This window comes from Phocoena sinus, chromosome 2 (assembly GCF_008692025.1).
Source record: "Phocoena sinus isolate mPhoSin1 chromosome 2, mPhoSin1.pri, whole genome shotgun sequence".
NCBI lineage: Eukaryota > Metazoa > Chordata > Mammalia > Artiodactyla > Phocoenidae > Phocoena > Phocoena sinus.
In genome coordinates this window covers 127,878,417-127,905,253 of record NC_045764.1, presented here as the reverse complement: position 1 = coordinate 127,905,253, position 26,837 = coordinate 127,878,417, and the positions used below count along the sequence as shown (strand labels likewise).

Below are 26,837 nucleotides of genomic sequence, written 5' to 3'. Positions count from 1 at the left end.
TTTATTGAGTGCTTGCTACGTGTCAGGCACTGTTCTAAGCGCTAGGCCAATACACTTTTATCTCGACCCATCAGTATTCAGTGAATACGATTTTGATTTGTGGTTGTTGCACTTCTGCTATTGTTTTAAATTTAATTTAATTAATTTAATTTTTATGCAGCAGGTTCTTATTACTTATCTGTTTTATACATATTGGTGTATACATGTCAATCCCAATCTCCCAGTTCATCCCACCACCACCACCACCCCCCGCCGCTTCCTCCCCTTGGTGTCCATACGTTTCTTACACCCGTGTCTCTATTTCTGCTCTGCAAATGGTTCATCTGTACCATTTTTCTAGATTCCACAAATATGCATTAATATACGATATTTGTTTTTCTCTTTCTTTCACTCTGTATTACAGTCTCTAGGTCCATCCATATCTATACAAATGACCCAATTTCCTTCCTTTTTATGGCTGAATAATATTCCATTGTATACATGGACCACATCTTCTTTATCCGTTCGCCTGTTGATGGGCGTTTAGGTTGCTTCCATGACCTGGCTATCGTAAATAGTGCTGCAGTGCACATTGGGGTGCATGTATCTTTTTGAATTATGGTTTTCTCTGGGTATACGCCCAGTAGTGGGATTGCTGCCTCGTATGGTAGTTCTAGTTTTAGTTTTTTAAGGAGCCTCCATACTGTTCTCCATAGTGGCTGTATCAATTTACATTCCCACCAACAGTGCAAGAGGGTTCCCTTTTCTCCACACCCTCTCCAGCATACATTTGCTATTTTAAAAAAGCCATTATTTGTTAGTGTGTGTATGTGTGTGTGCACGCACATGCTTCTGAGTTCTTTGGTCTGGACTCCTCAAACATTTTGTGAGCCTTTGAGGGGCAAGAACGTTGCAGCCTTTAGTTTCCGTTCATGCCTCCTCTGTGCCTAACACAGTACTCCACCCACTGTGGGTCTCGGCACAGTTTGTTGAAAGTTCCCTCAGTGCCTCTCCCTCTGATTGGAGAAGCAAATTGCAGCCTTTGTAGGTATAGGCACTGACCAACACAGCACCAGTGGAAGGAAACCATAGAGCAGTGCTTGCTAAGTGATCTAATTTTCTTTGAGAGGATGAAAAAGACTTTATTTTCTATTTATTTCTTTTTTGTGGGTTTTTTTGGGTTTGTTTTTTTTAATTTTTATTGATGTATAGTTGATTTATAATATGTTAATTTCAGGGAGCTATACTCAGTATTTTGTAATATATACAACCTATCTAATTTTACCTTTCTCTTTCTTCTTGTCCAAAGGAGACCTCATTCCTAGGCACCATCAAGTATTTAGCACAAATCAGTACTTCAGTGGGGTAAAAATTCCAGACCCTGAATATATGGTGAGTGACCCACTTTGGAAAGAGCTCTCTGCATGTCAGAGCTAAGGTTACCAGGGTGTTTAAGGGGGATCATTCTCACTCGATGAATATACATGAGGAGTTGCAGGCTAACTAGGTTTTGGTAGTTATGCACCAGCCTGAGCACCATGGTCCACTTGGCAATGGAAGATCAGTCTAAGAGTAAAAAAGAAAACTGGGGCAAATTGGCTAGCAAGATCATGGCCTTCAGTGCTAAGTTACAGATTGCTGATAGCAGAGCTTTGCCAGCATGTTGGACAGGAATGCAGAGCTACCTGCCCCAGCCTCACCTGTCCTTCATCATTTTCAGCAGTGAAAGCTATGAAGCTCAGAGCCAATTAACTTTTAGACAATGACTCATCCAGGGAAAATCCAGCGTTGTCCAAACCCCCTACTCTACTGTGCTTTCACTCCCAGACTGGGGGAACACGGTGATGAACTTCTTGGCCAGCCTTACTCTCATACCTGTCCCCTATGGCCAATGTGTGGAAAACACTTATTTTTCAAAATTTGAAGAAAATTTAAAACGTGCATATCCTAACCCACTTTCAAGAATTTATTCCAATGAAACTATTAGACAAAAGCATAAAGATATGACATTCTTCTTTTTAATTGGGGTATAGTTGGTTTACAGTGTTGTGTTAGTACAGCAAAGTGGAGTTCCCTGTGCTATACAGCAGGTTCTCATTTTATACATATTAGTGTATATGTGTCAATCCCAGTCTCCCAGTTCATCCCACCACCACCCCTCTTCCCCCTTGGTGTCCATACGTTTGTTCTCTACATCTCTGTCTCTGTTTCTACCTTGCAAATTGGTTCACCTGTACCGTTTTTCTAGATTCCACATATATGCGTTAATATACGATATTTGTTTTTCTCTTTCTGACTTACTTCACGCTGTATGACAGTCTCTAGGTCCATCCACATCTCTACAAATGACCCAGTTTCATTCCTTTTTATGGCTGAATAACATTCCATCATATATATATACCACATCTTCTTTATCCTGTCATCTGTTGATGGACATTTAGGTTGCTTCAGTGACCTGGCTATTGTAAATTGAGCTGCAATGAACATTGGGGTGCATGTGTCGTTTTGAATTGTGTTGTCTCAGGGTATATGCCCAGAAGTGGGATTGCTGTGTCATAGGGTAATTCTATTTTTAGTTTTTTAAGGAACCTTCATACTGTTCTCCATAGTGGCTCTATCAGTTTACATTCCCACCAACAGTGCAAGAGGGTTCCCTTTTCTCCACATCCTCTCCAGCATTTATCGTTTGTAGATTTTCTGATGATGCCCAATCTAACCGGTGTGAGGTGATAACTCATTGTAGTTTCGATTTGCATTTCTCATGACATTCTTTAATAGAAATCATTTCCTTTAGTGTTCCATCAGTAGGGAATTAATTAAATAAGTTATGGTATGTCCTTACAATAGAAGTACCACATAGCTAATAAAAATAGATTCATATGTAATCACCTAAAAAAATGTCCGCAACATATTGCTAAATGAAAAAGAAAGTTACAAAACAGTATATATAATTTGACATAAAATTAATAAATATTTAATATACACATTTACATGTATAAATATTTAATAAAACATACATTTACATGTATAAATATAAAAGAATATGACAACCTCTGGAAAATCAGGCAAAGATTTTTACGTTAGTGAAATAAATGGCTGCAAAGATATATACCAAAATATTAACAGTGAATGTCTCTTTGTGGTGGGATGATTTGTTTCTTTCTTTATGGTTTTTTAATATTTTCAAAAGTCTTCTGATGAGCCTGTATTATACTCAAAAACATTTCTGAGCACAGTTAAGGTCTGTGAGATCCTGAATTCCTACTGCCTAAGGAAGGTACTTTCAAACTGAAACTTACCCTTCTCCATTACTCAGTTTCCAGATGGAAGGTCCATCCAGTTCCACTGGAGCTGTATGTTCTCCCAACCTCTTGGCCTGTCCTGCAGTGAAGTCTCCCACCTCCCACTTCCCCGCCACCCCTGCTCCTGCAGTGCTAGGAATAGGAAAAGTGGGGCAGCTGGGAGCCTGCGGGGCCGCAGAAGCAGGAATGACACCTGGCATATGGGAGGTGACCCAGCCGGCTCCCTTGTGACCTGGACGTTCCCAGTTTCACGCTAAATATCCTTTAGCGATTTCCTGTTCGCTTTTAAACCGGGGAAGCCTCCGAAACAACCCAGGTTTCATCAGTGTAAAAGGCTTCCTATGGTTTCCCAGAGGTTGTGCTGCAGGGGATTTCCTGTTGACAGAAACACAGGAGGAAGAAGTGAGGGGGCTGTGCTGGTTGAACATCTGTGCCCCAGTCCCTCTGTGGGTCAGCAACCCTGCCCCAGAGAGGCCTGCTTGCTTCTGGAGCAGGGAAACCGGCTAAGCAGGCGGGATGGGCCCATCCTATCACAGCCAACCAGTCGGCCTCGTCCCAGGCGTCCTTGCTGAGACAGCAGGGCTCAATGTCAGCAATGTCAAGGCAATCCCCAGAGGTGCTCAGATTCAACACACAGAAATAGCAAGAGAAACAGTTTAGCTATGGGGGTGGAGAAGGCCGCTCTCAAAGGCTGAGACAAATCCACTTTAGGATTTTTTTTTTTCCTGTTGGTCTTAAGAGCCTCAGTTTTGGAGTTTCCTATCTCTTATTAGTGATGAATAACTGCACACTCAGGAATTGGTTGTTGTTGGCTGGTTCCCCTGTCCCAAGTAACACTGTGCTCTTTTTTTTTTTTTTTTTTTTTTTTTAGTATTCTCATGTTTTGATGTTTATTCTTTTTTTTTTTTTTTAAACATCTTTATTGGGGTATAATTGCTTTACAGTGGTGTGTTAGTACTTAATCTTGATGGCAGCACCAGGGAACTGCCATCGTTAAACACACAACACACCTGGTCATTTATTTGACTCCACTTGGCTAGCTCTTAATTTCTCAGCTCCCCTCCTCTTTAGCCTCTTTATCAGCTGTATATCTCTTTAACTGGCCTGTCTGCCTGACATAGGCATTCCTTCTACTTTATAGTGTTTATTATTCCTGATTGTCTCCTGCCTGTGACTGGAGCAAAATAGCCTTAAAGGGCCAAAGGGAGATTGATGAATTGTCTGCTCAGGAGACTCTTTAAACAGTAGGATGATCAGGGAAACAGCAGGCTCTTGTGGGATGAGAGAACAGTGTTTATTCCAGAAAACCAAGAAACATTTTCTGGCTAGGGAAAAAAATCTATTTTGTAGCTCCCTTTATGTAAATGTCAATAAATGCAATAATCAGAGCCCCTTTCTATAAATGCCAAGATAAATGCCAAAAATTATTCTAAGGCAAGGCAAGTTATATAAGTTGAGGCAGAAAAAAAGGAAGTAACAATTGCTTGATGAGTGTTTTGGGTTTTTTTTCTCTCCTTAGTATTCCCTCACAATTTGCTACCTGCATCAGTTCTTCAGGAAGTGAAGGGGGTTAATGGTTAGGAAGAAAATTTGGAAAAGCAATTTGGAGGTGGGGAGAGAAGGAGCTTATAAAACCATTTGGAGGTGGGGAAAGAAGGAGCTTATGAAACAGACACAGGGAGGTGGGGTGGGCAGAGAGTGGAAGAGGTGAAGAAGGTGCCAGGAAGATGCTTCTCTCACTCAAAAGAAATCCAATCTGAGGTAACCTTATATTTGAATATATGCTGTAAATAAAATCCCTGTTTTCTTTTCTTTAACAGGAACCACTTGAATTAAAATTTCCAAACATCTCTTATCCTGCCCTGGGGCTCTTAAAGGTAAAATCATGGCTTCCAACAGACCTAGAAGCACACGGCAGCTGTATCACTAGGGAATCTGAATGATGTATGTCAATCCATGGATTGAAAAGTGTTCCTTTTAGAATTCTTCTTCTCCTTTGAAAAGTATACATATTTTCCATTTTTAAAAATGGGTCACATAACAGTGAAAACATCGGAAAGTATTTTTCACTTTAAATAAACTTAAACTGTATTTGAAATCTAAATTAACACAAAATAGAAATTTAAGATTGGGGTGGTTTGTTTTACAAAAGGATCCTTTTCTTCAAAAAAATGTTTAGCCATAGGATTCTTTTAAATAGCCAACTCCCTAGTATATTGGAAATAGGTTTTGATTTTAAAACTTGATTTATATACACATTTTCAGAAATATAATAGCCCTTATGTAAAATGAGGTACCAATTAAAATGTTTGCAAGTTACAGACAATGTCCCACCCATTTCAAAAAGTATTTAAAACATTTACTGATGCATTTATAATTTTAAAAAATGAGACAGTTCCTTGGGGTATGTAATTGTGAGATTTAATCTATCCAAGTATGAGCCCTCTGGCCTATTTACTGGCAAAGCAAATAGTTAAGAATGATGTAACATAAAGAGATGTATATTATGCCTCTCCTTCCTTACATACACAAAGATACTTGTAATGCATGGACTATTTCTGGAAGAATATACTTAAAATAACTGACTTTAGAAGGGAGAATGGAAGAACTAGAGTGCTGAAGAGACTGCTACATGCTGTATAAATTTTATTTTTACCATGTGTGATTTTTTAAATAAAAAACTAGTTTTTACTAAGTACAGGCAAGGAACCAAATGGGTTAGGTGGATTATTCTAGTGAGACACTGAGGTGAACTCAAAAATCGTATCCTACTCCCTCAGGGCAGAGCGCCAAATGCCTCAGGAACAGAACAAGGTGGAGAAAATGATTTTTTTTGTTACTATTCCTAGAAACTATTTATTAATTCATTATGTGGTTACCCATGAATGATTGTGGAAGGAACGAAAGTTTTCCCCCCTTTTGTTCCCAACGGAAGAGTTTAATCTTTCAAAGAAGAAAATAATGACTTCAATAAGTTAATGCAATTTTAAAGAAGTAAGGAGAGGGTATTTTCTGTTCTTTCAGGGCTGTCTCCACATGAATCCTGCCGAGAGACTGACATGTGAGCAGCTGTTGGGGCATCCATATTTTGACAGCATCAGAGAAATAGGGGATTTGGCAAAAGAGCATGAGAAATCCACAGGGAAGACCCTAAGACAGAGCCGAAAGCACCTGCCGCGGGTAAAGATGGGGCACTGCTTTACAGAAGCATCCAAGGTTGTAATTTCAAATGAGCTCATACCTTCCACCTGGTGCAGAGAGTCTGAATCTATACTTGAGGTGGCAGTTGTGGCTTGCAGCTCCAGCACCTTTATCCCTGCATGAGGACACACAGGTCACAAGATCTGCCAACCAGGGTCCCAAAGACATCTGCCTGCTAAGGGCCCTTCTCCCAGAATCCTAAAGGTGACCTTGCCCAGCAGCTCCCTGCTGCCAGCCAGGGTCCAGGGCTTTTGGTGTGCATGAGCACAGATCCCAGCCAGGGACAAGAAGCGTGCTTCTTATGCTTTGGAAAACGAAATCAAATTTATCCCGGTTAGCTCTCTGTCATCATGTTTACCTTCAGTATTGATTGACATTCCAGGTTTATCTAAAAAAGGAACTGTTTTCCTCCCTGATCCGTTAATCATCAGAGTTGGCTAGTGTAAATGTGGTGATGAGTGCTTTCAGTGAGAGCAGCAGAACAGTGCATTTAACCAGATCACAGCATCCAAGCTGCACACTGGGAGCCCTGTGGAGAATTGTGACTGGTGTAAAGTGGCAGAATGGCCTTACATTAAGTGTCTTGTCATAAGCCAAAAGCCATAATAATTTAGGATGGACTGTAGTTGGAACCACAATTAAGATGAGCTGGCTGCTCCTAGTTGCTTCCGGATCTGCTCAGGTACCCCTTAAGCTATAGATTATCTTGTCTTAGTCTTTCCCTTTGCAGCCTCCTCTGCCCAGTATGCCGAGTGGCACCTGGGTGGTGTTTGTGAGGTTTGGAGGAGAGAAGAGGGTGGACAGTCCATTATGAACAGGTACAGCATGAAACCCAGGGCCCTAAAAGACCAGAGTTATGAAATTAAGAATGCTTTGAATGCAAAACAGACTGGAAATAGACTTTCCCCTCAGAGTTACCCCTTATCTTGCTGTTTCTTTGTGTTCAAGAATCTTAGAACCCTTGAATTACAGGGGATTTTAGAAAACCTCATCCCTTCTTTTAAAGAAACTGGAATTAAAACTTTAAAAAGTGGGACTTAGGGCTTCCCTGGTGGCACAGTGGTTGAGAGTCCGCCTGCCGATGCAGGGGACACGGGTTCGTGCCCTGGTCCGGGAGGATCCCGCATGCCGCGGAGCAGCTGGGCCCGTGAGCCATGGCCGCTGAGCCTATGCGTCCAGAGCCTGTGCTCCGCAACGGGAGAGGCCACAACAGTGAGAGGCTCGCGTACCGAAAAAAAAAAAAAAAAAGTGGGACTTCCCTGGTGGCGCAGCGGTTAGGAATCTGCCTGCCAATGCAGGGGACATGGGTTAGAGCGCTGGTCCGGGAAGATCCCACATGCCGCAGAGCAACTAAGCCCATGCGCAACAACTGAGCCTGTGCTCTAGAGCCCGTGCGCCACAACTACTGAGCCCCTGTGCCACAACTACTGAAGCCCATGCGCCTAGAGCCCATGCTCTGCGACAAGAGAAGCCACCGCGATGAGAAGCCTGTGCACCACAGCGAAGAGGAGCCCCCGCTCACCGCAACTAGAGAAAGCCCGCACGCAGCAACAGACCAGACGCAGCAAAAAAAAAAAACAAAAAAAAAACTTAAAGTGGATTGTCAATGGCAGAAAGTGAGACTTGTAGCAGAGTTGTGACTAGAACCTCAGGATGAGCCACCTGCCCATAAATGCTACTGAAATAGGCACCAATTAAAAAAAAAAAGAGGGTCTTGATGGAAATATTTTTACTTGAAAGACTAGGGGAACCCAACTAATTTGTGTGTTGCTTGTAGGTCCCAATTGTTTGATTTAAAAGTACTTGTTTTTCAGATACCTAAGGCCATATAGTACTGTACAAAAAAAAATGTATTCCCTTACTTTCATTTGACATTGACGATAAATTCAAACATTTTCTGGCAGCATGAAAGGAGCAGTTTTGCCTTTTTAACTAAGGTAGTAGGTGGGCAAATCACCTGAGTGCTCCAGACATCAGTTTTCTTCACTACAAGACAAGATATTGGCTTAAATGATCCCTAAGGTCCCAGAAAGCTCTTAACCCCCATGAATCTATGTTTTTTTCCAGTAATGTTAACATGTAGATTTTCCCTTCTTTTTCACATTCTCTAAATTTCCTTTAATGTGCGTGTTTTGCTTTATAATATAAAATAAATATTGAAAAGAAAAAGCAGAGACCAAATTTATGGGAGGGCGTGAGCTCCACATCCTTCAATTCTACCCCTGAGCAGAGACCAAATTTAAACATTTTATCCTTTCTCAGATCCTGGATTCTGTGCAGAAAAAGTATTTCTGTGCTGGAAAAGTTGTTTGTTTACCTCTTTTGGATGTGTTAGCAGTAATGAAAAAAGTGTACGGCATTGAACGTAATTCTGTGTTTCATATTTTCAGTTGCAGTACCTACCTCAGCTGACTAGCAGCAGCATCCTCCCAGCTTTGGATAACAAGAAGTACTACTATAACACCAAGAAACTTAACTACCATTTTCCAAACATTTAAAGAGCTTGGAGATGGATAACAAAAAAAGAATTGATCATTAATTTGAGTAAAACATATATTTGATTGAAAGCAATCACAATGTTGAAAAAAACATCAGGAGAAAATATAAGTAAATAACTGGGGGAGGCCACTTGGCAAGACGTGAAGGGAAATTCCAGAGGCAGTGTTCCATGCTTGACGATGGTGTCCAGAACAGAAAGGAAAAACTTCTTTGGATTTTCACTTTTATTTTTGTTGTATCTAAGTAGCTGAGCTTATGGACAGAATATAAACTATCTACTGCACTCGCCCATACCTCCAGCAAAATTAGAGATAAAAAAATTTATGCTCCAATTGCACCATATGCAACAAGTGAAAAAATGGATTACAGAACGCCCATATATGTTTCCTTGGATCTCTGTTGCTTTGAGTCCTATCTCCTGCCTTTTCAGATTTTCTCATCGTATTTAAGGAGAGTTAAGGTTCTTGAAACCAAAATGTTTAAAATTCCATTTCCTGCTTGCTCTAGCTCTTGATTTTTATATATTGAAGCTTTTTTGAATATATGAGATGTTTAAAATATTTAAAATCATATGGATTATCATAAAAGACTAATTTACATGCTTGTATATTTAATGATATGTTTATAGACATTTCTTACATATACTTTGGTCTTTACCTTTAGTAAAGGATGCATCTTAGTCATTTTTGCAGGCAAGATGGATTTACTATAATCCATCTACACTTGTTCACCCAATTCCCCTTGCAAACAATGGCATGAAGCTTGGCAGCTGACCCAGGGGTAGAACAAGATCCACAGGCTTCACAGGAACTGGGCCTGCCAGCCTGAAAGTAATTAGTACTTCATTCTCTCCAGCTCAGCCTCAGACTTGGAGACAGAGATACTGGCAGGACTATAGTGATCTGGGTTTTGGAAGAAACTGCTTATGAGCTTTTACTTGGGTCATAAAAGACATAAGGTTATAAGCTGATGTTTTCCCTGAAATATCTTTTTACACTGATGTGTATGTGTGTATATCTATAGTGCACACACATATATATGTGTGTATATATTCCAACCTAACAACTAAAAGTTAACTAATAAGAAAATACACCAAAATGATATTGAGAATTCCTAGCTTTGTGATACTTAAAATGATACAGTGATACTTAAAATGACGACATGTAACTAGCTTTGATGTGGCCTATTGCTCCTATTCAAAAAGCTTTTTCATCCTTGTCCCCTGGAAACAAGGGCAATATGAAGCTGACGTCTGCTTCTTATTGCTCAACCCCGTTTTTGGTTGATGTGCTGCTATTTCCTAGCAGTCCTCAGCCATGGTTTTTGAAGATGTATTTTACTGTATCTTCAAAACCTTTCTTCTGCATTCTCAGTTTACTGCTGTGTTAATTTTCTTCATGAGAGCATTTGACCTTATTCACTTACTGTTAAGTAATCCACCAAATTCTGGCATCTGTTCAATAATTTTGGCTACCCCAGCCAGTTTAGCGATATCCTGAGGCTTCCTAATGTATGTAGCTTCTTGCATAGAGCTGATAGCGGGTTAAATACTAGTCACAGTATAATCTAATTCTTGCTATGTAGACTTGATTCAAATGACAAAGAAGGACATCCAGCTTCTGCTAATAGTTTACATTTTGTGTTTTTCCTTTTTTCCTTACCCCCAACAGTGTACCTGACGAGGCAGATGACTATAACTCCCTAATTTATCCAGTAGTTTTAAGGAATACAATTCAGAGTAGAAAAGTAGCTCCAGACTAACCTGTGGTCAATCAGTTGCTTCATCCCATAGTAATCAAACAAGGCTGAGATAGAAGTGGTCATTTGTTTCTAATGAGTTCTATTAAATATATGCTTATACTTAATTTAACCATATCTGTGATCTTTTCTTCAGCATGGAATCACCACTGTTTCACATAAGACTGTTCTACATCCTTATCATTTTTTTATTTACTATTTTCTGATTTTCAAAATGACAGTGGCGATTATGTTAGTAAACAGTACATCATTTATGGTATGTGCTATCTACATAAGCTGGTTCCTAACACAACTAAAATTCATTTTTCTACTTTAATGCTTCATCACAGAAAGTGTTTATTTTAAAATTAACTGCAGTCAAGGTTATATTCAACAGATTAATATTGAAACCAAACATACAGAAATCCACAAACAAGTTGGCATATAACCAACAATAATAGAATCAGGACCATTTGAAGCAGATAAAAATAAAGATCTGTTTATACCTATTTATGATATTCTTTATCACTGCTTTCTAGATGTAAAGTGAATTTAGTGCTTATACTTCTTATGATGTCCCTTGAGCTCATGGGAAGTACTATCCAACATATATGAGGGAATACAAATTAGTTTCTAACTGGCATGTTAAATTTTTCTGTTTGAAGCAGTTTTTTAATTTAAGCAGAAAGTAAGTATAGCTTTGCTGGCCTTCATCATTGTTTCCTCTGTTCTATTGCAATCAGCAAAGCTATTTAAATCCAGCCAGGTATTTATGTCTAGTTTTAATAAGACACTAGACTAAACCTACAAAATAGACAAATTAGCCAGAAACTGTTCATTCAGAGAAAGGATGTATGGTATAAAGAGCAAAGGAATGCAGGATCATGACAAATGCATGCGAATCCTGGGAAACAATATGAATGCCCCAGCAACCTCTGACTACTTTGCATAATTGACTCCATGAGTGAATCTGAAATTTAGCTTTCAGTTTTTCATAATTGTATATTTATAGTAACATGCTTCAAAAACTTTAAAGTAAAATGTAACAAATTACTGTTAAAAATAAAGAATATCTGTGTTGTACATTTAAATCATTTTAAAGAACTCTTAAGTATCTACATCAAGAGATATTTATATAGGATTGATATAAAATAAGGAATATATAAGAATTAAAATGGTACCTGGTTTGCATTTTTCTTAAAATGATTTAATGTACCTAAATTCTCACTTCTAACTTAGTAACTTTAGTGAATCACATCTGAATGTTTATTTTCTACATGATGGACTCTGCTAGAATGTTGTGGTATAACATTCTTATAGTTCTGTTGATGTTTATGTAATATTTGTTGCTGTTTAGGATCAACAATTGCACATGATACTTTATATTGAAATAAGACACTTACTGAATATTACTATTTTACTTCAAGTCTAATTTTAGTTCCAGAGAAGGCAGTGATGTTTTAAAGGCTTGGACAATTTTTTCTTTTTCTTTTATGCCAGGAAGATCACTTAAAAACAAATACTTGAGGTTTCTGGAAGAGAAATTTTTTAAAGTTAATTTAATTTGGCCTTTACTCATAGCATTAAAAATAAACTTGCTTTATTGACTTAAAAAAGCTACACATAGAATGTGTTCATATCATCCTACACTTTCAAAATGACTTTGAGAACGGTAGTCTTAGAGTACTACTTTAAATGAAATTCATGCTAGGCACTAAGCCAGACCTTGGACAGTTTAGTTGTTCTGAATTACATCAATAATGCTGCTGAATTCTTCCAAATATTTTATGTATATTATGGCATAGAACTCCTTTGTATGTTAAATATAAAATATGACATCACTCATGGTGATGATTTTTTGCATCTGACACTAAAAGCAAAAACAACTAAAGCAAAAATAAACAAGTGGGACTACATCAAATTGAAAATCTTATATACAGTAAAGGAAACCATCAACAAAATGAAAAGGCAACCTACTGAATGGGAGAAAATATTTGCAAATCATATATCTGATAAGGAACTAACATCCAAAATGTATAAAGAACGCATACGACTCAATAGGAAAACCCCCAAACAATCCAATTTTTAAAATGGGCAAAATATCTGAATAGACATTTTTCCAAAGAAGACATACAGATGGAGAACAGGTACATGAAAAGATACTCTACATCATTATCAGGGAAATGCAAATCAAAACCACTATGAGATATCACCTCACACTGTTGTTAGAATGGCCATTATCAAAAAGACTAGAAATAAGTGTTGGTGAGCATGTAGAGAAAAGGGAGGCCTTGTGCAGTTGGTGGGACTGTAAATTGGTGCAGTCATATGTAAAACAGCATGGAGGTTCCTCAAAAAATTAAAAACAGAACTACCATATGATCCAGCAATTCTACTTTTCAGTATTTACTGAAGAAAACAAAAACACTAACTCGAAAAGGTATCTGTACCCCCATGTTCATTGCAGCATTATTTATCATAGTCAAGATACAGAAACAACCTAAGCGTCCATTGATGGATTAGGTAAAGAAAATGTGGTATATGTATACAATGATGTAGTATTCAGCCATAAAAAAATGAAATTCTGCATTGGCAACAACTTGGATGGACCTTGAGGGCATTATGCTTAGTGAAATAAGTCAGAGAAAAACAAATATTGTATGATGTCTTATACGTGGAAGCTAAAAATAAATAAATAAGCAAGTTCATAGATACATAGAACAGATTGATGGTTGCCAAGGGCACAGGGTGGGGAGTGGGAGAAATGGGTGAACGGTTTCATGTTTTTGTTCTTAGTTTAGGTAAATTGAATTTTCAAAATATGAATCTTAACCTAGGAAGGAAAAGAAATTGGGAAAATTCTTAAAGGAACCAAGTGTGTATTAAAAGGTGAAGCTTTAAAGCCTCAACTAATGTAAGAGATAAACAATCTAGTACTTTTGGTTCTAATGTTTAAGATTTCTCAGACTTCTGTGGTGCTGAGGTTACTGGCAGAACATAGGGGAAATTAAAAGATGGGGAGGAAGTATAATAGCTAGTGCTTATTGAAAGCTTTCTGTAATAGGAACCCTGCTAGGTGCTTTATGTAGGTCAATTTTTTAAAAAGATGCTCCCTAAAAAATGCAGTACAACCATAACATATTAAGGGTGATAATTTAAACTTTTAAAATATTATAGCTGACAGTTAAGTCATTTTCATAAATTATATTTTTCAGAATTAAAAAAAAGAGACCACCTCTCAACTGTTTTAAATTCCAATTATTCACCTTAACATTATCAAGTTTCCATTTTGGCACTGACCACCTACCTTAAATGATGCAAAGCAATGATACCTTTGTCTGTGACATTCCCACATGAAATTATTTCCATTTCCAACATGCTTTTTTGTAAATTTCCAAGTTGACTAAGTCTCTCCAAACAGTCATCCTCAATATAGTGACACTTGCATAGCCTTATTTTTTCAACATGCTGTAGGCCTTCTGGGGGAAAAATAGTACAGTTTAAGAACCTGCTTTACCATTAAGATGATCAACTATCCTAGTTTGCCCAGAATTGTTCTAGTTTTAGGATTGAAAGTCCTAAGTCCTAGGAAACCTCTTAGCCCCAGGAAAACAGTAATGATTAGTCACCCTATTAACCATACAAGGTATTCACTATACGGGTTGTGCTGATGGACAGTGCCGTTCTGCAGTCAGATGCCCAATGCACTGGAGGAAAGAAATGCCCACACAAGCAGAAGCTGTGTGGATCTAATTATTTCTACATTCGTGAGCGTTTCTCAATGACAGAAGTTTGACAAAGATAATTTGACAAACAAGGCCTTGAGTTTTAAGTCAATAAAGCACAGAATAAAGGCATGTAGAGACAAGCTTAGCGCAGGGAGAAAGGAGAGGAAGGTATTTGTGACCTCTATTTAATTTAAAAATAAATATCATACGCAGGAAGAAACAAGCTGGATTGGACTGAAAAAGGCAAAAAGGACACACCTATGACTATAACAGTGAGTCAACTGCAACCAAACGTCACTGCAAATCACCTGCATTTCCCATAACAAATGATAGGGGAGTTACCCATGTGATCAAATCCAATGCTCATGATACAAGAATCAGTGGCATCAATTGCCTGAATCTTGTATTTGTCCAGAGGGCCTGTTGGGAGGTGGTTGTAGTCCTTCTGCCACCTCTCCTGGCCGTGGTAGCGCACCACAGCCCCACAGCGCAGCAGCCACTCGGACGCTGCCCTGTCAGGGCCAACATCCCGGATGCGTTCATGATCCACTCTGTTGGCAAGAGAACAAAGGCAGGTAGCTTTTACTATAGTCACTAGCTTCTTAACTGTGTTCACCAAAGAAAATACAGAATAGCAACCACTTTTCACTTCACATGATGAGGAGGGAGATAATATATTAGTGAAATCCATGTAAAGAAAACACTCGATGGCTCTACCTGCTACCTTTTTTGCTTTTGTTTTTGTTTTCAAGTGAACTCTGTCAAGGCATGTTATTCTTATGTGAGTTTATCAGGCAGACATTGATTCGTATGTAGCACAATAGTTTCACACCAGGAGGTACTCAGTATCTATGTTTTGAATGAATGACTACACTTGGTTATCATTTTTATTAATGACAAAAGATTAAAAAGGGAATAATTTTGAACCTTTGTTCAAATTAATGTCATTAAGTGATATTCATTAATTTTAACATATGCCTTTTTCTCTAGCTAGTGGTATTAATGCTATATTAAGCAACAAGGAGGTTAGTTTTGTCAGTTTCAAAATGATATTTCTAAGCATGCCACCAACTTTTTATTTTATTTTATTTTTTAAAATAAATTTATTTATATATTTATTTTTGGCTTCGTTAGGTCTTCGTTGCTGTATGCGGGCTTTCTCTAGTTGCGGCGAGCGGGGGCTACTCTTCATTGTGGTGTGCAGGCTTCTTATTGAGGTGGCTTCTCTTTGTGTGGAGCAAAGGCTCTGGATGTGTGGGCTTCAGTAGTTGTGGCATGTGGGCTCAGTAGTTGTGGCTTGTGGGCTCTAGAACGCAGGCTCAGTAGTTGTGGAACACGGGCTTAGTTGCTCCGTGGCATGTGGGATCTTTCCGGACCAGGGCTCGAACCCGTGTCCCCTTCATTAGCAGGCAGATTCTTAACCACTGCACCACCAGGGAAGTCCCCCAACCAACTTTTTAAAACCTTGATTTCCCTTGATAGTATTCAAAAGGTTAACTACGTCCCTTAAGAAGCCATAGAATAAAATATTCTAAAATTACATTTACTGAGCTTTTCTGATTACAAAAGTAATAAATGTTCATTTCAGAAAACTTGAAAGGCATTGAAAGGATGAATAAGAATCACTTAAGTCCTGTAACCCAGACAGTTAATATTCTGTAATCTATTTTTCTGATCTTTATTCAGTGCTTGTATGTTTTATTTGCTTTAAAAAGAAAGTTAGGATCGTACTGCACCGCACGACACAAAAAACGTTTGAAACACAAGAATAACCAAATTAGCTACTGGGAACTCATCAAGCTGTAACAATTCCCACGTTTCTTCACTTTAGTTAAACTTACTTATTAAACACTGCATTCAACCAGCCCCAGAAGTATCGGGAGTCACGTGACCTTGGGAGTTTCTTTAAGCCACAGAACTGCTGGGAAATTTTTCCAAACAGCATCATTTGATCTAGACACATAAAACAGTATTCATATTAGATCATCAGCTGGCAATCAGAGTCCCATACATATGGCAGCTGACTTTACAACTTCAGGGTCAGTGCTCTTGTGCTGATAAAGCTGATGACTCACTTGCCACTCAATAGTTATTAAGCAAGTTACTCCTGTCTGTTTTTGGTTTCTTTTGCTGCAAAAATGAGAGGCTGAATTGAATGGTCCTCTATGGTTTCCTTCCAGCTTGGACATTGTTCTTTCTACTTGTTCACTCCTCAATTGGAGTCAGCCTGCAGTGGTGCCACCTGGCGTCCATGCAGGCAGTGCATCTACAAGTTTACTGAAACCAGCTCCAGTCCCAATCTACATTTCCAGTACCAAAATGACAAACTAAAATCACCTAAGGAGCAATGTGTCAAGGTTAAGACACTTACGTCCAGAAAAGGAGAGGAGTCGTGGAAACAGATCTTCCTATCACAAGGCTGTAAGTAGTGTCCCCAGAACAGTGCAAAGCAAGAGCTGTACAGGGCAGCTGGGAAAGACTGGGCAAGTAACTTCACCTCTCTGACCCTTGGTTTTCTCATTTGTAAAATAAGATGATTTGCTCAGATGATTTCCAGGTGTAAAAACCCATAACTATGAGTTGAGAAGGCGATTTTGGAATTGGGTCTCAACCTGATTTATCTCAATTCAAGTTTCTCTGATAGTGTGCCAGGTGGGGAGAAAACAAAGATAAATGGAACATGGTCTCTGTCTTTGAGGAGCTGACAATTTAATGCAGGGTGGAGTGAGCTAAAACAAGTTACCAGGTAGTTAAAATAAATGATAGAACCTGGAAAAGACCTCAAAAGAGTTAAAGACACACAAGGATTTCAATAGACAAAGATGCCAGGAAAATGTAGGTCAGGTGATAAGCTGAGGCAGGAACCTTTAAGGCATGTTGTAGTTCAGTTGGCTCAGCACATGGGGGTCATGAGAAGAGGAGGGAGACAATGTACACAGTCACATCGGGAAGGGTCTCCCATGTTCAGCCAGAAAGTTTGTCTTCTGCAGGTGGCTAGGAATCATTGAGATTTTAGCACAGAGCACTGGCATGGTTAGAACTATGCTTCAGGAATATTACTCAGACAGCAGCATCAAGATTGAGGGTCATTTAGAGATGAGGAAACTTAAGCCCTGATAATAAGTAACTTGCTGACACCCTAAATCCTTTCTGGAACAAGGTGGGGTATTAATAAACGCATGTGTTTAAAGGGACCTGTCCAATGTTTCATGGTTAATTGTTAGCAGTGCTGAAACTGGAACCTAGTTTTCTCTCTTATTAGTCCAGGGCTCTTTCCTCAGTCATTGGATGGTTCTAGAACTCAGGAAAAAGAAGAGGACTAGAAAGAGGCCTGAGTGGGAACTACCTTAGAGCTGAGGAACTGCCCAAGGATGTTGGGTTGTAAAACAAAGAGAGCTGAGGTCTGAGGACAGAACCCTGGCGCCATCTACTAGCCTCTTTATCCCTTCTCCATCATCACTCTGCCTTCATTACTGCAAACTTCTCCCCCTGCTACTTCCTCCCACATTCTCAGCCCTTTCCAGCTTTTGGTTAAATCTCTCTCCACCCGTGCCCATCTCAGTAACTCCTTTGGCTGCCAACCTTATTTACAAATCTGGGCTTTCCAGCTTCAACTCAGGCTGTTCCCTCCATTTACCATCCCTCCCCGCCCCCCAGAATCCTATGGAAATCTTCCCCAACCTCAAGACCTTACTCAAATGCCATCTCCATCCATCCATTCATTCATGCAATAAATATTGAATGTCTGCTATACTTAGTGCAAGAGATTCAATGGCAAGACAGAGCAAAACAAAACAACACAGGAGAGACCGAGAAAAACATGGTTCCTGTCCTCATAGAATGTGTAGTATATATACCATATATGTATAGATGACATATAAACAAATGAATAACATGCAACACGATGTCTTAATGGAGGTATGGACAAGTTCTATGAGAGCTTAGAGAAGGGAGTGAGGGATAGGCTTCATACTAGAGGTGTCTTCTGAGATGGGTCTCAAAGGATGATTAAGAGTTTCCAGTTAGGCAGAAAAAAGAAAAGTATGAAGGGCAAAAGAAAGAGCAAGAATCACATATTACTCATTTCCATTTTGTTCTTAGCACCTAGCACAGCACCATTCCCTAATGCAAGTTTAATAAATATTTGGCAATTAATAATCTTCAATGGGTGATACATTTTCACGCAGAAACCAAGGAAACTCTTAAGTGGGTAAATTAGAGAGGTTTGTGAAAATTGAAGTACTTTCACTTGATTGCATTTTGGCCCACCTTGTATTTCTGCTTAAGGGAAAGATTAAACCAAATTTACTTCAGCTTATGATCTCTAAAATATTAGATATTATATTTAAAATAATTTAAACATGAAATTAAGTTTTTATTTAGCATAAATTAAAAAAAAACTAATTGTAGGGTTTTTGCATTCTCAACTGCTACTTTGTTAATTGATGTTAGGAATTTCAGATGAATTCAGCAGCTACCTCTGAGAATGCTTTCTAGAGGGAAAGAGGAGACCTCTGGTGGTGAGTTGATGAATTTAGCTTTAATAAATTAAACAAGTGAAATGCAAGTTAAAAAATAACCACTACTAAATTACCGCTGTGATAAATAATTTAGGAATTAAAATTATTTTAAAAATTCTTCTTACTATCATAACACAGCTTAGAGCCATAAGTTTGTAACAGATGTTTCTAAAAGTTGCTATATGTTCACGACTTAGAGAAGACCAGACCTCTAATGTGTGACTCAAAATAGATATGGAGAGTCCCCCAATTTGCATATAACAAGTTTTTTTTAAAAAAATGGAAGTTCTTTTTTTACATATGAGACATAATTACTTAGGTGGGCTATTCAAAACGTTGGCTATTTTAGTGGTCAAAAAGACTGAACTAGCCAACTCATTCTTGAGGGCAGTAAAAGTGTGAAGAGAGGGGTGGGTGGTGTCAGAACTGGGGCGTTTTTACTCCCCAAATTATAACCCCACTTCACTGCAAATTCATCCATTATTGATGCCAATTCTTATTCCTGAGGTGTCTAGAGTCTAGTGAAATAGAACAGCAGAGCAATTGCTTAGGAATGAGAAGCAAAGTTTCCAAAAGCCACTCTTAGGCTAATATTGCTTGACACCCATTGAACTAATTTCACATAGGTTCTGACCTAGATGGAAGATGAACAAGAATTCTTAGCTGAGGAGGGTGGTGGCTAGAACACAAGTGTCTCTAGCCAAAGACATTACAGGGTGAATGAATGGAAGGTGAGCTCTTGATGTGAGATTATCTAAATGAAACAAATTAATGTACAGTTAAGCCTAGGGGAGAAGGTAAGCAGAGAAAATTTTACAAAAAGAGCATGTGTATTTTGAGTTCTTTCACTTTGCTAAACTAAGAAGCACGTGCTCAAAATCACAGAGTAGTAAAAAAGTCACTATTCTGGGCTGACCCATGAAAGCCTGACCACAGACCCTAGAACTGTATAATTCTGTACTCAACCTAGTAACAAATCAACTACATCCCATGCATGGTTAATATAAAAAATAGTGATAGTGCCAAAAGTTGGTGACACTGAAGAGGAACTGAACTGGATCACTCAACACTGCTGGTGGGAATGTAAAATGGTCCAGCCACTTTGGAAAACAGTTTTGGCAGTTTCTTACAAAAGTAAACATGTGCTTATCATATGACCCAGAAATTGGACTCTTGGGCATTTATCCCAGAAAAACAAAAACAGGGCTCGCACAAAAAGCTGTACACTAATGTTCATAGCAGCTTTATTTGAAATAGCTAAAAACTAAAAGTAACTCAGATGTCCTTCAATGGGTGAATGTTAAACATGCTGTGGTACATCCATACCATGAAATACTTCTCAGCAATTAGAATGAACTATCAATACATGCATCAATTTGGATGGATCTCAAGGGATTATGCTGAGTGAAAAAGCCAATTCCAGAAAATTACATACTGTATAATTCTGCTTATGTAACATTCTTGGCATGACAAAATTTTAGAAAGGGAGACTAGAACGGGGAAGAGGGTGCCCTGCAGGAGAGAAGTGTAGTTATAAAAGGACAACCGAGGGATCCTGGTGGTGATGGAACTGTGCTGTAGCTTGCCCGTGGTGGATACAAGAATCTACACATGGGGAATTCCCTGGTGGTCCAGTGGTTAGGACTCTGAGCTCTCACTGACAAGGGCTGGGGTTCAATCCCTGGTCGGGGCACTAAGATCCCAAAAGCCCGACGGCGCGGCCAAACAAAACAAAACAAAACCTACACATGTGATAAAAACTATACAGACCTAAATACATGCACAAAGGTAAAACTGCGGTTATCTCAATAAGATCCATGGGCTGTGTCAATGTCAATTTCCTGGTTGAGTTATTGTTCTGTCCTTTTACGAGATGTTACCATTGGGGAAGACTGGGTAAAGGGTACACAGGATCTCTCCTGTTTCTTACAACTGCATGGGAATCTACGATTAGCTTAAAACTAAAAAGTTGAACTAAAAAAATAACCATTTCTTATTTTTTTCATTTGTGATGAACAAGCAGGCAACATTCCACATTATTTTCGCAAATAAGAAAATATGTACACTGTCCAGGTGATAAAACCATATAAACATAATAAAAGCCATCATTTTATCGAGCACTTTACTGTGCTAACATCTGATGAGCCTTATCTCGTGTAATCCACATGAAGGAGATCCTGCTATTACTCCTAGTTCACAGAGAAGGGTCTGAGGCAAAGAGGTGAAGTGACTTCCCCAAGCTACCCGACTAATAACTGGAGCCAAATTCACACAGGCAAGAATAAGTCCTTCCAGCAATAAAGTTAAATGATTCTATTTTTGTTCAGCTGTCCTGACCCTAAAAATTAAAAAACTTCATCAAGCGCGAGAACAAATGTTAGTTAAACAGGCAGGTGATAAAGGATCACGTAATTTAACACTAGGTTTTTCATACATTACATGGTCCACTTCCCTCATTTTACAGATAAACAGGGGTGAAGTGACCTGCACCAGGTGAGTCGCTGTTCCCAGGCCCGCACAGCATATTTAAAAGTATATCTCGGTCCAGGATTTTAAAAAAAGGAAATAGATTGCTAAATGATGTCAGACACCGAGACGTCTGGTTCATTTAGGTGCTCAATATTTACAGGACCAATAAATGAATGAATGGCACGTCAGGAGCCACATATATGGAAGTCCAGAAGACTGCAGGCTATCAGGCGTTGCCATGACAGAGCCTCCGTCCGGAGAGGGCTAGGGCTGGACAGCGAATGCCCCTCCAGTGGCCACTCCACTGGGTGGGAGCCGAGTTGGAGATCGCGGTGCCCTGAAAGCAGCCTCGAGTGACGCGGGGCGGGGCTGAGGGGGGCGGGGCCGAGAGGGGCGGAGCCTCGAGTGACGCGGGGCGGGGTCGAGAGGGGCGGGGCCTGGCGGGAGGAAGGGAGGCCGCTGGGCTTGCCCAAACGACGGTTTTCACCATAATCATTCCGACTTTCTTCCGCGGCCCCGAGTCCGCTCGGCGGTGAAGATCGAGGACGCCCGACTCGGTGGGCCAGATTTTCAGTCAGCCTAGCGATGGGAGAAGGGAAAGGGCAGAGGGTAACCACCACCCTACACCCGCCCCACCCGGGGCCTAGCTCCTGTACTCACAGTGTCAAAAGGAGGGAGCGAGCTAGCGTCCCCAGCGTCTAACGGCGGCGCCGGCTTGCCCCTACGCCCTCCGCCGCGCGAGGTCCATTGGCCACTGGCGGCTGCTCTCAACGTGGGGCGAAAGAGCGCCCCTCATTGGCCTCTGCCTGGGGGCGGGGCTAGAGAGCGCCTGGACCTGGGCAGTGTAGGGCTCAAGGGCCGGCTCCTGGGGCTTGAGGCAGGGGAGGAGGCGCAGGCGATGGTGCCAGCGCTACGTTACCTAGGCAGTGTCTGCGGACTGGCCCGCGGGGGTTTCCCGGGGCTTCTCCGCGGCGTGCGCGCCCGCGCCGGGGAAGCCCTGGCTGTTGTGCCAAGGTGGCCGCAGAGCCAGCACCAGGTGAGTAGCCGCTGGCCCGACCCCCCGCGGTCTGCGCTGCTTCTCTCAGAGGTGCCTCGTGCTGGACCTCTGCCCCTGCGCTACTTCCCTGTCCTCGGCGTGGGAGAGGGTCGGGATCCTGTGAATCCCGGGCTCCAACCTATGATGCCAGGAGCTACCTGCCTGGATCATCTGTAGGTTTTGTGGGCGAGAGAGAAAAAGAATAAGAAAGGCAAGTGTTGAGTAGAGGTCAAGAACAGTTCTGGCTCAGAATACAAACCCCACCACTTCCTATTCAAACTCTGGGCGGGTTAGTTAAGCTCCTTAAAAGCTCAGTTGTGAATAGATCCTAGTCGCTCGCGTTAAGTGGTCGTTTTGAGGATTAAAGGACCTAACACACTGTAAGCAATCAAATATGCTGTTTATTCGCTGGCCTTCCGATGTTACTTGGAAGATCTAAAACCAGTCTTATATCAATCAGTTCCTGGCACACGGAGAAACATGCTGCATAGAGTTTGCCCCTGTGAGAAGCAGCTCAGTTAGTTGCTAATTAAACCCTGCAGAATTCAGCGCCCTGTGATTTGAAGTTTGGAGACCACATTCGCCACTACTGTTTTTCTCTGCTCTCTGTAGAGGGAATGGTTTATGCGAAGGTTTCAAAGCTGGAAAGGTCTTGGCTGTTCGGGAACTAGAATGTGGGCAAGATGAGTGTGACTAGAGCTTAGCGGAGCAGAGATGGTGTGGAATGACATCGGAGAGGGGGCTACATCACAGTCACAGTTTTTGTTTTAAAATACACGTGAAATTTTATTCTAAGAGCGCATGGGAGGCTTTTAAAAGGGTTTTAAAGAAGTGATTAAATGTTGATGTTTCTGAAGTTGATTCTGGCTGCCGTGTATTAGTGGACTGGAGGGGGATTAGAGTGGGATAGGATTTGTGATTCATCGTGGGGGTTTGTAGACAGCTCTTTTGGGAACCTTTTTTAAGGGAAGAAAGGTAAGTTAGTGAAGGTTTTGTTTATACTTTTTATTTTTTCTTTTTATACTTTTTATTTTGAAATGATTATAGATCCATAGGAAGTTGCAAAAGAACAGAGAGCTCTCATGTACCCTTCTTCACCCAATTTACCCCAGCAACACCTTACATAACTGTAATAACAGTATCAAAACCAGGAAATTGACATTAGCACAATCCACCGGCCTTATTCAGGTTTTCATCAGTTTTAGAAGTTTTGCACTTGTTTATTTTTTTTAAATTGCTTTACTACTTATAGACCTTTATTCTATATAACATTTAGTATCTTAAAATATTATTTTGAAAATGTTATTGAAATTAGGTAAATAGATTTGGGGGAGATTTACTTCTTTATAATTTTGAGTTTTCCCATCCATGAACTTGGCATATCTTTTCATTTATGCATACTCATTCGTTACTTAAAGTTTATTTGTTGATTTTTTGGCTGCATTGGGTCTTCATTGCTGCGCAGGGGCTTTCTCTAGGTGCGGAGAGCAGGAGCTACTCTTTGTTGTGGTGCGTGGGCTTCTCATTGCGGTGGCTTCTCTTGTTGCGGAGCACGGGCTCTAGGCCCGCGGGCTTCAGTAGTTGTGGTGCACGGGCTTAGTTGCTCCGCGGCATGTGGGATCTTCCTGGACCAGGGCTGGAACCCGTGTCCCCTGCATTGGCAGGCGGATTATTAACCACTGCGCCACCAGGGAAGTCCCTCATTTGTTATTTAATAGAGTTTAAAATTTTTCTCTGTGAAGTTCTTTTTTCTTAGGTTAATTCTTTGATTCCCTTATTGCTTTGTTGCTATTGTAAATAGTATCTTATTTTATATTATTCTTTCAGTTGGATCTTACTGGTATAGAAGATGCTTCTTTGTACTTCTTATCCAGTTTTGGAACCTGGTTTGTATGTGCTTCATAAAATGAGTTAGGGAGTTCTCAAACCTTTAAATTTTTCTGGAATATCTTTGATGATAGAGATTATCCGTTCCTTGAAAATTTGGTAAAATGTATGTGTGTGTGTGTTTAGGTAGAAAGCTTTTGATGACTATTTTAATTTATAGTGATTGATTCAAAATTTCTATTTCTTTATGCCTCAGTAATTTTGCCCGAGGAGTCCCCCACCCCATTTCATCTATGTTATCAAATTTATTAGCATATAGATCTCCATGATACTCTTTGATTATGTTTAAGATCCTTGTTGTGTCTTTACGTATTTTTTCTTTATTATTCTGTTTTATTTATTTGTGTCATCTCACTTTTTCCCCCATTACTCTTGCCAGAGGTCTGTCTACATTGTAAATCTTTTCAAATAAAAGATTTTTCTTCTTTATTATATTTTGTTATATATATGTTTTATATATTATATATACATGTTTATATATGTTTGTTTTTCTTTATTATATTTAACTTCTTGAGTTGTTAACTCATTAATTTTTGGTCCAGGAGTATTTTTAGGAGTGTCTCTTGCATGTTAAAGTTCCTGTAGCCTTGTTTACCCAAGAATATCTTTATTGAATCCTCATATTTAAATGGGATAGTTTGGGCTTCCCTGGTGGTGCAGTGGTTAAGAATCCACCTGCCAATGCAGGGGACATGGGTTTGAGCCCTGGCACGGAAGATCCCACATGCCGTGGAGCAGCTAAACCCATGTGCCACAACTACTGAAGCCCACACGCCTAGAACCCGTGCTGCACAACAAGAGAAGCCACAACAATGAGAAGCCCGCACACCGCAACAAAGGGTAGCCCCCGCTCAACGCAACTAGAGAAGGCCCGTGTGTAGCAACGAAGACCTAAGACAGCCAAAAATAAAAACAACTAAATAATAAATTAAAAAAAAATAAAAGATAGTTTAACTCTAGGTTAGAAGTCCTTTTTTTCTCCTTGAAAATAATGCTCCATTGACTTCTTGATTTCAGTGTCACAATTTAGAAATCTGATTTCAAGTGAATTCATGTTTTTTTTAATTTATATTTTATATTGGAGCATAGTTGATTAACAATGTTGTGTTAGTTTCAGGTGTACAGCAAAGTGATTCAGTTATACATATACATGTATCTATTCTTTTTCAAATTCTTTTCCCATTTAGCTTATTACAGAATATTAAGCAATGTTCCCAGTGCTATACAGAAGGTCCTTGCTGGTTATCTGTTTTAAATGTAGCGGTGTGTACATGTCAATTCCAAACTCCCTCCCTCCCCCGACCCTGCCCCCTGGTAACCATAAGTTTGTTCTCTAAGTCTGTGAGTCTGTTTCTGCTTTGTAAATAAGTTCATTTGTATCATTTTTTTTAGATTCTGTATATAAGCAATATCATATGATATTTGTCTTTCTCTGTCTGATTTACTTCACTTAGTATGATAATCTCCAGGTCCATCCATGTTGCTGCAGATGACATTATTTCATTCTTCTTAATGGCTGAGTAGTATTTCATTTTATATATGTACCACATCTTTATCCATTCATCTGTCGATGGACATTTAGGTTGCTTCCATGTCTCGCTATTGTAAACAGCGCTGCAATGAACATTGGGGTGCATGTATTCTTTTGAACCATGTTTTTTCTCCGGATACATGCCCAGTAGTGGGATTGCTGGGTCATACGGTAGTTCTATTTTAGTTTTTCAAGGAACCTCCACACTGTTCTCCATAGTGACCGTACCAAATTATATTCCCACGAACAGTGCAAGAAGGTTCCCTTTTCTCCACACCCTCTCCAGCAGTTATTGTTTGTAGATTTTTTGAGGATGCCCGTTCTGACTGGTGTGAGGTGATATCTCATTGTAGTTTTGATTTGCATTTCTCTAATAATTAGCGATGTTTAGCATCTTTTCTTGTGCCTGTTGGCCATCTGTATGTCTCCTTTGGAGAAATGTCTATTTAGCTCTTCTGCCCAATTTTTTTTTTTTTTTTTTTTTTTTTTTTTTTTATGCGTTACGCGGGCCTCTCACTGTCGTGGCCCCTCCCGTTGCGGAGGACAGGCTCCGGACGCGCAGGCCCAGCGGCCATGGCTCGCGGGCCCAGCCGCTCCGCGGCACGTGGGATCTTCCCAGACCGGGGCACGAACCCGCGTCCCCTGCATCGGCAGGCGGACTCTCAACCACTGCGCCACCAGGGAAGCCCCCTTCTGCCCAATTTTTGATTGAGTTGTTTGTTTTTTTGATATTGAGTCACGTGAGCTGTTTGTAAATTTTGGAGACTAATCCCTTGTTGGTTGCATCGTTTACAAATATTTTCTCCTATTCTGTGGATTGTCTTTTCATTTTGTTTATGATTTCCTTTGCTGTTACATGCACTCATTTTTGTGTGTGTTACTATGCAATTTAACCGCATGTGTTAATTTGTGTAACTGCCACCACAATTAAGAAACAGAAATGTTCCA

At 40.0% G+C, this 26,837-nt stretch overlaps 4 protein-coding genes across 11 annotated transcripts in view; 3 read left to right on the top strand and 1 right to left on the bottom strand.

The window, feature by feature from the left end:
• LOC116748626 (translation initiation factor IF-2-like) overlaps positions 1-10,846 on the top strand; it is an 80,104-nt gene extending 69,258 nt beyond the window's left edge. The window contains exon 3 of the mRNA XM_032621740.1: positions 7,665-10,846. The gene's annotated coding sequence lies outside the window, so the exon portion shown is untranslated. The remainder of the gene's footprint in view (positions 1-7,664) is intronic.
• CDKL1 (cyclin dependent kinase like 1) overlaps positions 1-17,640 on the top strand; it is a 70,898-nt gene extending 53,258 nt beyond the window's left edge. For 3 of the 5 annotated variants that reach the window (XM_032618238.1, XM_032618280.1, XM_032618271.1), the window contains 4 exons: positions 1,289-1,371; positions 5,102-5,158; positions 6,306-6,461; positions 16,627-17,640. In XM_032618238.1, coding sequence (XP_032474129.1) covers positions 1,289-1,371; positions 5,102-5,158; positions 6,306-6,461; positions 16,627-16,875 — 545 coding nt within the window. In that variant the 3' untranslated portion in view covers positions 16,876-17,640. Of the gene's footprint in view, positions 1-1,288; positions 1,372-5,101; positions 5,159-6,305; positions 6,498-8,872; positions 10,847-16,626 lie in introns of those variants that run through there. The other 2 variants (XM_032618260.1, XM_032618249.1) reach the window with 2 other exon arrangements.
• DMAC2L (distal membrane arm assembly complex 2 like) lies at positions 3,009-22,265 on the bottom strand. 4 transcript variants are annotated; one of them, XR_004347849.1, is made up of 7 exons: positions 22,096-22,265; positions 16,288-16,399; positions 14,789-14,997; positions 14,026-14,197; positions 12,122-12,250; positions 6,523-6,597; positions 3,009-3,656 (listed from the first exon to the last, which is right to left on the bottom strand). XR_004347849.1 is itself a non-coding variant. In XM_032618291.1 (6 exons), exons 2-5 carry the CDS (start codon positions 16,392-16,394, stop codon positions 12,136-12,138), a joined length of 603 nt encoding a protein of 200 aa, XP_032474182.1. In that variant the 5' UTR covers positions 16,395-16,399; positions 22,096-22,265; the 3' UTR covers positions 3,009-3,656; positions 12,122-12,135. The 4 variants fall into 4 exon arrangements, 3 of the variants coding, with proteins under 3 accessions (XP_032474182.1, XP_032474189.1, XP_032474186.1); XM_032618291.1 differs by lacking the exon at positions 6,523-6,597; XM_032618298.1 differs by lacking the exons at positions 3,009-3,656; positions 6,523-6,597 and having other exon boundaries at positions 9,018-12,250; positions 14,026-14,194; positions 22,096-22,193.
• A 53-nt stretch (positions 22,266-22,318) lies between these two features.
• L2HGDH (L-2-hydroxyglutarate dehydrogenase) overlaps positions 22,319-26,837 on the top strand; it is a 51,335-nt gene continuing 46,816 nt past the window's right edge. The window contains 2 exon segments of the mRNA XM_032618226.1: positions 22,319-22,392; positions 22,394-22,471. Of these exon segments, the coding sequence (XP_032474117.1) occupies positions 22,334-22,392; positions 22,394-22,471 (137 nt within the window). The 5' untranslated portion in view covers positions 22,319-22,333.

Excerpts from the sequence above, each read along its gene's own strand:
- DMAC2L (XM_032618291.1), bottom strand. The coding sequence starts at position 16,394 with ATGATGCTGTTTGGAAAAATTTCCCAGCAGTTCTGTGGCTTAAAGAAA. Across the intron at positions 14,998-16,287 it reads TTGAATGCAGTGTTTAATAA|AGTGGATCATGAACGCATCC; the intron begins GTAAGTTTAACT and ends TCTTGCCAACAG. Across the intron at positions 12,251-14,025 it reads ATTGCTTTGCATCATTTAAG|AAACCTCAAGTATTTGTTTT; the intron begins GTAGGTGGTCAG and ends TTTCTCTTCCAG.